Raw genomic sequence first — 12,041 nt, 5'->3', positions numbered from 1 at the left:
GCTGTGGTATATATTTTTCTCCAACTTGAATGACATCTATTATAAATTATTATGGGACGCGGCTCTTTGTCACTGAAGTTGCTGTTTTAGGTAATATACGTGAAATTATTAAGTAACTATTATGCAACTGACATGATAAAACACAGGGCACCTTGGTGACCAAGACCATAACATTGGACTTGTTACAGCAATTTACAGCTGAAATAAATGTCATAATTGTTTACATATCTCAAAAAAATAAATATTTTCTGTAGTTTTCTCACATTAGGATGATATCCAAACAATCCATTACAACGGTTATCACATACTTTGCGTGCGTTCATAAGTGGTAAAATATTCATAGTAAAATGCTGTATGGTCTTCCTTACATTATAAAATCTTAAATAACTTCTTTTAGGTTAATTTCTTGCATGTTTTTTGTCATTTCACTATATAATTCTCATTTACTCGATTTTTTATGAGTTTTAGACTCTTTGCAAATCTTGGATTTTTAATTCACTATAAGACGAAAGAAATTTCAATATAGCCTTTTTAAAGGTGTTGAAAGTAGACTAAAATTCCACTGTATTCTACTGAATTTATTTACCCTGTGGAAACATTTGAAATAGACTATAATTGGTTAAATCCCCAAAACCACTGGAAGCGTCGTCCATTTTGCTTCAGATATTTTAAGATGATCATTTTTTTTAAATATTAAATATTTCTGTTTTTAAAAGGAGAAAAAGATCAATATGTACATATCTAGTAAATTAGTTCTTTAAGCTATCATTTCACAAGTTTAAGGTTCCATTTCTAAAGGACGAATAGATTATTTGAATATAAAGGCTTTAGCACTTTTCTTGTATTTCAATTCAAACAAGTGGATTTGAATGAGAGATCGAACGGTTTGACGTTACACACATGTATATAGAAAGCAAATCTAGTATTTTCGGCGCAATTCTTATTATTTTGAGTGAAGATATTAATATTTATTACTGTCATACTTGCACGAGTGACCACTTCTATTAAAGGACAACTTGCATCAAGAGACCACTTTTTCAGTTCTTTTTATTTTTTGTTGTTGTTAAAGAACAAATTTTGTTGTATTAAGAGACGATTTTTGTTAAGAAACCATTTATTGTCCCTCCATCTGGTAGTTATTGCAAGTTGTACTGTATAAATAATAATGAACAACAAAAGGAGATTTTGAGTCGTCATTTGATTTTATACTATATGTTTACAACAACAAATAGGAATCGCACAGAGATACATTTAACAAAGCATGCTCAGTATTTATAGTACAGTGGTGTTAACAATTTAGTTGCTGTTACAATTTCCAACTGCAGATGGTTCCATATATTATTTCATTCGGGTCTGTATAGTTTGAGTCATCATTTGAAGAGTAAATATTTCTTCTCAGATCTGTTATGACATCAACATGTCCTACAAGGCATGTTAGTATTTAAAAGAAAGTCAAAATTTCCAAATTCGATGGTGAAACTATTCTAAACATTTTATTGCTAACATTAAGAATCCACAGAAAACACACACACCAACTGCAATGTAAAATGCTAAATCATAACCTCCGGTCAAGTCTGCGATGAATCCACCCAAGTATCCACACACCACAAGCCCTATTCCACTCACCATATTACATAAAGCTACGGTCCGCGGAAATCTGTTTATTCCACGCAGTTCGAGCTGCATTCCTGGCTGTAAGCACATAACAATTCCTGTAGAGATTCCGCGCACAAATATACCGCCTAACATTCCATTAAAATCTGTCAAATAAATGACAAGGAAGTGAGCTAAGGCAAGAAATTGGAAAGCTATTGCCAAAGGTATTGCAATACTAATAGTTGGCCAACATTTTAGCAATATAGTCCCAAGCAACCTTCCAACCAGCCCGAAAGCTCCAACGAGCGATAATAAAATAGTTCCTTGTTGACGGTCAAATCCTCGCATTTCACTCAAGTCTACTGTAAACCAACTCTCCACTGCATTTGTACCCGAAAATATCAGGCACACAAAAGCGAACATAACAAAGGCCACATCTTGTTTTGATCTACACTGACACATTCTTTCTTCTACACCTGAAGAGGTTGAGTTATATTTATGTTCTTCCAGGAAAAATTCTCGCGAATAATATAAAACTAGCCCGCATGGAATACTGTTCAGAATTAAACCACTTGCTATCATGAATGTTCCAGTCCAACCATATTCACTAATTAAGTAATCAGCAATATTTGGAAGCGCCGTTTGGCCCACCGCCGTCGCTATTGTAAGAAAGGCAAGAGCAGCGCGTCTTTGTGTTGCGAACATCCACCCTACAACAACAAACGCGCATAAATAGTTGATACTCATAGACATCCCACCAATAAAACCAACCAGAACTATCACCATATAAATGTTAACCGAAAACGCACTTATGAATAATGCAAGACCACTCGATGCCGACGCAACAATTACAGGAGGTGCAACTCCAAAATTAGTTACAACTCCCGCAAAAGCGATTCCACCTACACGTGTAAGCCCTTGATACAGGCTTTGCACCACTGCAGTTTCTGATCTTGCTGAACTGAACTGACGTATAAGTTCCACGTAAATTACCCCCAGGACCGGAGCAAATCCAAGTGATATAAAGTGTAAGTACATACATGCTATAAGAACTGAACACTGTCGCCATTTTGATGGTCTAGTCTGAACTTTTTGCGTGGATTCCGAAAGAAGCGAAGTTTTTTCCAAAGTTTCCTTCTTTTCAAGCTTATAAGCCATGACAAACAAGATTTGTTGAATTAAAGACAATACTTTATATTGAAGTTCCGTGCTTAGTGGCAGTATATCAATGCGGTTTGGATTATAACCCTAATGCATGACACTTTGAACAGAAATAATGAATGCAGAAAAACTGTGTTGTTTTGCATTCAAGACACGTTCTGTCCAAAATGAAGTGTTTGCACTAAGTGACTTAAAATATGTTTTAAAGGGGGCCAGTCATATGTTTTAAATGTGTTCAATCACATTTAAGCAAAATCATATGGCATGTTTAACTATAGAGGTTTATCTAAGAAAATTTTACCCACAGCATAGAGTTTTATCCCTATCAGAAATTTGTATTACGTAATCTTTATAACATTTGTAATTACCCCAGAAAATATTTAAAAAGCGGAGTATTTTTAATACCGAGTTATGCCATTTAGAATGGTGCACACCCGTCTTATATGCGAGGCAATCTTTTTGATCAAAATGTTTTCATACAGATTAAGAAGCAGCTTATTTGTTTTGACCCTATCCAAACGTGTCTACCTTGTAACATGCTAAAAAAAGTAGAGTAGGTAGGTTGGAAATATTTTTTTGGATTTCTTTTTTATTAAGTGAGACTTTTCAGAAATTATGAATACAAATAAAGGGGTTATGCCTTTAGAGCATCCAGTAAGTTGATTTCTAACATCACTGACCATGTTTAAAGCATAAAAGTGCAGTTTTGCATTTTTTGTTAAGAAATAAATGCTCCAAGGCCATAAAAACATTTAGGGTCGAGCCAGAAATTTAGGGTAGGTCGGGATACCGGGCACAAACATTATTTATGCCCTATTGTACATTTTTATCACTTAAAATGCTTTAAAAGTTGTAATATAAGATAACTTTTATATTTTCATTCTTAACAATTATACTTCTTAATATAGGTAATTATTAGCAGCATAGTAAATTTATTCAGACGAAGAAAAAAGTGAACAAGAACAAGTCAAATCGAGTCGGCTATTTTGCAAGGTCCAAAAGATCTATAGATTTTATTAGAATTCTGTTCCATATGAAGATATATTTCTATAATGCGAAAACGAGCAGACGCGCTTTATCTGGAAAGCATACAATACACTAATTATATTAACTTTCTTCTTTTATTTAAAGGCTTTATTGTTAATACGGTCTTCTCCGTATTACTTTTATTTTCAATAAGGTGATACTTGTTGATGAGTGTGTGAAGCATGTATCTCCCTGATAAATGTGTGAAGTATTACCTCCCTGATGAGTGTTTGAATAATGTATCATCCTAAGACTTATGAGTGTGTGAAGCATGGCATGTATCTTCCTGATGAGTGTGCGAAGCATGTATCTTCCTGATGAGTGTGTGAAGCATGGCATGTACCTTCCTGATGAGTGTGTGAAGCATGTATCTTCCTGATTAATGTGTGAAGCATGCATCTTTCTGATGTATGTGTGAAGCATGTATCTTCCTGATTAGTGCGTAAAGCATGACATGTATCTCCTTGATAATTGTGTGAAGCATGCATCTTTCTGATGAGGGTGTGAAGCATGTATCTTCCTGATGAGCGTGTGAAGCATGACATGTATCTTCCTGATGAGTGTGTGAAGCATGTATCTTCCTGATTAGTGCGCGAAACATGACATGTATCCTTCTGATGAGTGTGTGAAGCATGTATCTTCATGATGAATGCGTGAAGCATGTATCTTCCTTGTGGGTGTATGAACTTCTCCATTTACAATACCATCCCTTTCTACAAGTCAACTATTAAATTCAAGTCTGAAAGCGGATGGCTCTAGCTGGGTTTAGGAGTGTTTACAGGGAATTTCATTTACTTTCTATAGTCTGTGTGACCATACACAATGCCTGTTTAGTAAAATAGGTCAACATAACAAGTAAAATTTCAACAATTTATTTTTCTCTGTAATCAGTATAAAGTAAACCACTCTGTCCACAAAATACAAATACACCAATTTATCACACGAACATTTTATCACACCTTTGGCCTGGATAAAGAAAAAAAACATGTATCAAGTGGCCGATCAGAAATTGTAACTATACACCGGTAGTAAATACTAAACGTATTGCAAGCATTTTATTACCACCATTAAGAGACCACAGAAAACAGACACGCCAACTGCAATATAAAATGCTAAATCATAACTTCCAGTCCAGTCTGCAATGAATCCACCTAGGTATCCACACACCACAATCCCTAATCCACTCGTCACATTGCATAAAGCTACTGTCCGCGGAAATCTGTTTATTCCACGCAGTTCGAGCTGCATCCCTGGCAGTAAGCACATAACCATACCTATAGAAATTCCGCGTACAAATATACCGCCTAACATTCCATAAAAGTCTGTTAAATAAACTACAAGAAAGTGTGCTAATGCAAGAAATTGGAAAGCTATTGCCAAAGGTATTGCAATACTAATAGTGGGCCAAAATGTCAGCAATATAGTTCCAAGCAACCTTCCGACCAGCCCGAAAGCTCCGACGAGCGATAATAAAATAGTTCCTTGTTGACGGTCGAATCCTCGCAGTTCACTAATATCCACTGTAAACCAACTCTCCACCGCACTTGTACCCGGAAATATCAGACATACAACGACAAACATAATATAGGCAACATCCTGTTTTGATCTACACTGACACATCTTTTCTCTAACAGATGATGATGTTGCGCTAGTTTTGTTTTCTGTCAAGAAAAAGTCCCGCGAAAAATATAGAACTAGTCCACACGGGATACTGTTCAGAATTAAACCACTCGCTATCATGAATGTTCCAGCCCAACCGTATTCGTCTATTAGGTAGTCAGCAATATTTGGAAGCGCTGTCTGACCAACCGCAGTCGCCATTGTAAGAAAGGCCAGGGCAGCGCGTCTGTTTGCCACAAACATCCATCCTACAGCGACAAACGCGCATAAATAGTTAATACTCATAGACATCCCACCAACAAAACCAACCAAAACTATCACCATATAAATGTTAACTGAAAACGCACTTATAAATAATGCAAGACCGCTTGATGCCGAGGCTATCATTACAGGAGGTCCAACTTCTATTTTAGATACAACTCCAGAAAAAAGAATTCCGCCGACATATGTAAGTCCTTGATACATGCTTTGTACGATGGCAGTTTCTGATCTCGCTGAATTGAACTGACGGATAAGTTCCACGTAAATTACCCCTAAGACCGGAGCAAATCCAAGAGACATGAAATGCAAGTACATACATGCTATAAGAACTGAACACTGTCGCCATTTTGATGGTGTAGTCCGAACTAGTTTTGTGGATTCCGATAGAAGTGGAGTTTTCTCAGAAGTTTCCAGTTTATCCAACCTGTTCGCCATGACAAAGAAGATGTGTAAATTTAAAAACAATAGTAGTTTTGCCTCATTGCCGTGTTTTGAGTTAATCGGCTATATGTTGATTTGTTCTGGCTTATAAACTTTTATGAAGTCGTTTTGAAATATTGTATGTAAGATACTGTATATAGAAATAATGAATGCAGATAGATTCACTGTGTGGTTTCTTATTCATGTCACGTTCAGTAATAATTCAATTATTAGTAAAGTGTTGCAATAACAGGCGAATGACTTCAGCTACAAAATATATTTCAACGCAGTGGCTTTTGCTGCTGAAACTTTTCCTGTCATCCGTGCCACATGAGAGGTGATGTGATTTTGTCATACACGTGATATATGTTACGACTATTTGACTATTTGATAGTTTAATGGAAAGTTAGTTCGTATCAGGTTAAACCATGTGTTTGGTTAGTTCATACTGTTGATATTAAATTATTGAATTAAATTAGGTACCGGTCATCAAGACGGATATCATGTTTCTGAATTCGGTCATTCAGTAAACAATTTACTATAAGACAAAAGGAAACGCGCGAAAGTTACATTATCGCTACTTAGTGATAACGGACCGCTGTTTTGATGACGTCCGTGTCAGGGAGAACGTTCCCTTCATGACGTCGCAGTTGTTCCGTCTGGTGAACAAAATGGCCGGGAAGCTGATTTTAATGTTAAATGCAACAAAATGTGTGCAATTTATATTCTAATATGCTTTTTTCTGTTAAAACACACTGTGTTAGATTAAGGGTATATTAGAATCGAAATAATTTATAGCCAAACCGTGTTTTAACACTATTTATACACTCGGGCGGTAATACGTCGTACAAATAATTTCATTGGGCTGCGTCCTCCTGAAATTATTACGCCCGACGTACAACCGCCCGATGCTATAAATTATTTCTTAAATATTATCTTGTTCACAAATTGAAAGGAAATATAATGTAAATATAAGAAATGAAACTAGCGCGATTCATGGTTTTGCCGATCCTATTCTGTCGTTCATTTCGCATGAACACCGAAAAAAAGAGTTTCATTTCTTAAATGAACCGATAAATTGTCACGTCAACACTTTGTAAACCTTGTTACACATTTAGGACAACCTCCCTCTAGTAAGCCTGAAACTACAATAGGAGAACCGGAGAGTATGTCCGTTAATGTAATTGTCTGGCCTAGATGAGGAATGACAGGAGACAGTATTCAGGCGATACTAGATAATAACGTTAGTGGCAGGTCAGACGTCGGTAATTAAATGATTCCCCGGAGAAGAGTACGTTTTAGCTATCGGTTCACAAACTTACCACCTTCTACTGTCGTATATATTTGTTTGATGACTAGTTTCAGCTTCATCAGCTTGGCGGTTGATAAAACGAAAATACAATGGTAAGACAACATTATTCATGCTGTCGTTTTGTGACCTTGCCAAGTTACCAAACCGACGAGCCGAGTACACATAATTCCTTCAGTTATCATATTTGAATGTTGGCGGTATCAAATGCACGTCAAGTATAGGGCACATTTCTTACCCGCCAATATATGTTATTGTGATAGATTCATCTGTCAGTTTTGTCGACTTTCCTATGTATATTTTCAGTGTCAAATGCGTCGAGTTGTCGATATATCGACTTATTAACACGCCGCCAGTACGACAATACGGTATCAGGATGAATAATTTATTAAGCGAATTGTCGTGTTGTCGTGTAATTGTCATATCGAAAGGATAGTAACCAGCCATCAGGCTTCAAAGAACGATTTAAAAATCCTTTCACAGGTTTTAGAGATAGATGTAAAAAAAGTTTTAAAATTGTGTTTTGTTTAAGAATTGACGTTTTGGCGGGGGCGACAAACAGACATTTTTCTTTATCTCCCGTTGAAAACGAAAAGACAACACTTAAAAGTCGCCTTAATCAACATATACCTGAGGAGGCTTGGAGACTGGCGACAGGTTAACACAATTAAACTCGGGTAAACTTCTTTCTTTTTTAAAGGGATATTAGACGGAGCCAAATCCGTGCCTTTCTTTCTAACCCGTTTATTAATAAGCAGGGTCGGCAGATCTACAATCCGAATCTGGCAGAAATATTGGGGTAATTTAAAGAAGAGCATTGCAACGTGATATGTTGCTTAGTGACTACTAGGTAAAACGATTTTACAAAAATAGTTTGGATTTTACTAAAACGAAGAAATAGATCTGTAAAATAATATGAAATAAGGCAAAGCCTCAAAGCGAGCTCAAAGCAATCAGATTTAGCTAAAAATATTATGCATCATTTATTTGTCACAAAGAAACTATTCCCTACTCACAAGAATTCAGGAGAACCTATTCACTTGAAAAAGTCTACATTTAGTGTCACCATACCTGTAACAGTGAATATCATACTTTGCAAAAATTATGGGAAGCCGGTGTCACGGTGACGTCATTACCGCGTTCTCGTTTCTTTCTGCTTATTACTGACATTTTTCCCATTTTCTGGCCGATGCTTGATCTTTTAAATGAAAATAATATTTTTTTTCAAACAACTGGAAAGCATTCTTTCATTATTGTTGAGTGGTGAATATTTTTAGCAATTGAATGAAGCTCTGTATTCACTCCGGAAAGAAGTACTTCCTGTGAGCACCTATCCGTTAGGGTGCGCTTTTTAAGAACTTCCGACGAAACTTTTCAAATCCATCACCAAATGTTGAAGTATACTTGCGTTACCGTAAAGCTCGATTCTCGAGCAGGCCCTTATCGGGGCATGCCTCTGTCGAGCTCGCTATTAAACCACTGACTTGAGATAGGATATTGCAAACGATCAGCAATTTTACCTCGGACCATTATGCGCATTTCTATTATTAATCAGATGATAATAGTCTGTCTACTGTCATTTTAGTAGTCTTTAGCATTTTAATCTATTCTGATTCTGCGTGGAGCGAAACGAATACCCTGACTATGAATCTTTTCATTAAATTGACTCGATAATTTGCGTCTTGAAATAGCCTCAACCATGGAACATTATTTGCAACATTGGTAAAGATAGTCCAGCGTCCCCTTCTCCACTATTATTAATTAATGCTTCAGTTTATGCATTAATAAATATTGCGCGCTGCGACAAATTTTATAAGCTACTTTTTCAGAGACATATCGCTGTCTCTATAAATTTGGGCTTCTATTAATACTGTCAGTAAGAATCCGCACTGGATGTAAAGAAAAATAATTTATTAACTTTTGATTTAATTGTTTGTTGTTTCACGTTTTCTGAAACAGACCATTTTTTTTTATTTTCCAACAAAAGCCAGGGGCACCTTTCTCAAGATGCACTTTATAGGCAGTGGACGGTAATTTCCGCTCGAATATGTTTTCTCCGTATGTGATTTCGGCATCTTTTGGCATTTTCGGCTGTCACCGAAACTATGTTTGGCATACAGACACTTTATAAGAAAATGGCGCAAAAACAAGATGGTATCTCATAATTGCGGATTCAAATCGTCCTCAGTTTGTTTGCTCTGTACAGCTATATCCCTTATTTTCTTTGCAAATGTTTTGCTGAAATCACATGATAGATCTATGCTTGACATGTAGGTAGCATTTTCATAATGAAATAATAACAAGACAGAATTTGTCATGGATACTTGGATCATACACCGCCACTAAAATTTGGGGTCTCATTTTTAGCTGATGTTTAACTGAAAATATTTTTTTTTTTTGCATCAAACATGGCCCCCACTTTTCTTTTGATTTTCATTTCAGCACTGACAATATTCTTCAAGAAAATATAAGTTATATTAAGTTAAATGGGCCCTGATGTGTGCTGCAGCCATTGGAACTATGTCGATTTTATATAGAAGAAAGAAGAACAGCTATTTAGTGTGTTGTAACCTTTTATAAATTACATTTACGGCCGAGGAATGCCGAAAAGCAATAATTAGTACGGACAAAAATCTCATCTATTGCAACAATATTAATGGACACAAATTTCATTTTTCTCCATGTACCAGAAGAACGCATTAATAATTGTTGCGAGAACAGTACAGAACACCACAAATGTCAACGTGTCCATGAAAGCAAACTTATTGTCCAAAGTTAGGCAGACATTAAACACAAAGCAGTGTAGGACCACATTTGTAACAGATCGCATTTGTAACAGATTTCGTACGTATGCGATCGCATTCGTAACAGGTAAAATGTGTTACGAATGTGTTTGTCCAACATGGGGGTTGACATGAGAAGCACATATGTATCATGTTGAGGTTTATACTGCAAATGTTCAATGAGTTGGTTGTCATCGCAACATCATTAAATGACTGCCACAAGCATATCACAAGTTAGCGTCGTCCTCGTCGATGTCAATGACATCATGAAATTATTTGAGCCGCATCAAGAGAAAATGGGCCTTCGGGAATCTTTGAGGTTTTGCAACCAGTGTGGGCCCAGATCAGCCTGCGCATCCGCGCAGTCTGATCATGGCCCACACCGTTCGCTGTTATTTCAAAGAAGGCTTATTCTACTTGAATATGAAATTTTCTGACCCTGATTCAGATGCATAAATGCACAGGTCAGCCTAAATATAGACTTTTCGGAAATTCACGAAAATTTCCGAATGCCAATTTTTCCGTGACGTGGCTCATTTTTTATAATCATTTCTGCATCCACAGCCACTACCACTTTAATATGATAACAACTTCAGCTACTTCTACTGTTACCTCGACTTGCTGAAATGTAGACCCACATGCCCAGGTCACTGGTTCGAACCCGGTGGCGACATACATTTGTAACTGTCTTTCGTCATCCAGAGCTGTTTCAAATTGGTTGACAAACAGGAAGCTGCTATGTCACGGGACAAATTATATACAACTTGTCATGGACGGAGTCGTTAGCCTTAAGTCTAGGAGGGCCCGACCTTATGCTGCGAACTAACGTCTATGGGATTTTAAGAAAATACACCTTATTTTCTAATTACCGTCACCCCACTGAGTCCGTCTGTGAGGTACATGTGATAGGCCTTCTTTTATTATAATCCCGCCGGGAAATAGAGGAGGTTGTGCGTTCGTGCAGTTATATATATAAATTCATGTCCTTGGTATAACTTGCCCATTCAAAGTCAGATTTTCAAATTATTTGGTACAAATGATCAGCATGGATAGAAGGTGTGTTGAGATCATGATACTTGTTGCTACATGTATATATCCAAGATCAAGTTTACAGCTCTGAACTTAGATTTGTTTTGTTATTTTGTTGTAATATATATGTTTGTGCCCGGATCATAACCCGCTTTAGTCAGATTTCCAAATACTTTGGTACAAATAACCACCTTTTATTTACAATCTGTAGTGATCATATTACACCTATTACTGCAAACGCCTCAAATTTTGGGACCCTGTAGAATGGTTTTGATGAATATTATCTTTGTTTGTTGGATTCAGAGCGCCTGTTTTCAACAATATTTAGGTAATACAGTTTCGGGCAGTTAATCTTACCGTTGATCCTAGAACGGACCAGTCCAAGATGATGATGATGATGATTATTATGATGATGCTGATAATGCTAATAAAAATGTCAGTAATATTAAAATCAGTACAACAGTATTAGTAATCGACAACGTCCCAGCTTGAAACAGCACTGAGTGGCGAAAATAGCAACAGATACGAGTAGTTTTCACCCGGTCTCGAACGTGTGTCCCTCGACACTCTAGTCGATGGTAAGTTCTTCCCATTAATTTCAATTGAAATTATACCCTGGCTCATATACGAGCTTACACTCAAATGTTCATTTACAGGTCTGGTAAAACGCACCTATACACGTAAGGTATTAACTGGGTGGAGAGACACAATATCTCTGGAAATTCCGGCCCTAACTAGGAATTCAACCCGCTCCGCCGGTTTCGTAATCTGCAAAACTATCCACTGCACCAGCTTCACCGATGGAGTTACTCGTGCCGTTCCTATAGAGATACAAA

General features: G+C 36.8%; 2 protein-coding genes across 2 annotated transcripts; both read right to left on the bottom strand.

The window, feature by feature from the left end:
- Nucleotides 1-1,197: 1,197 nt before the first annotated feature.
- Nucleotides 1,198-2,902, bottom strand: LOC123562464 (monocarboxylate transporter 6-like). The gene has a single exon (XM_045355099.2). The coding sequence runs from the start codon at nt 2,752-2,754 to the stop codon at nt 1,480-1,482; it is 1,275 nt and encodes a 424-aa protein (XP_045211034.1). The 5' UTR covers nt 2,755-2,902; the 3' UTR covers nt 1,198-1,479.
- A 1,737-nt stretch (nt 2,903-4,639) lies between these two features.
- Nucleotides 4,640-6,230, bottom strand: LOC123562979 (monocarboxylate transporter 6-like). Its single transcript, XM_045355552.2, has one exon. The coding sequence runs from the start codon at nt 6,097-6,099 to the stop codon at nt 4,819-4,821; it is 1,281 nt and encodes a 426-aa protein (XP_045211487.2). The 5' UTR covers nt 6,100-6,230; the 3' UTR covers nt 4,640-4,818.
- Between the last annotated feature and the right edge of the window lie 5,811 nt (nt 6,231-12,041).

Source organism: Mercenaria mercenaria, chromosome 2, assembly GCF_021730395.1.
Source record: "Mercenaria mercenaria strain notata chromosome 2, MADL_Memer_1, whole genome shotgun sequence".
Taxonomy (NCBI): domain Eukaryota; kingdom Metazoa; phylum Mollusca; class Bivalvia; order Venerida; family Veneridae; genus Mercenaria; species Mercenaria mercenaria.
This window is presented reverse-complemented; position numbering and strand designations above follow the sequence as displayed.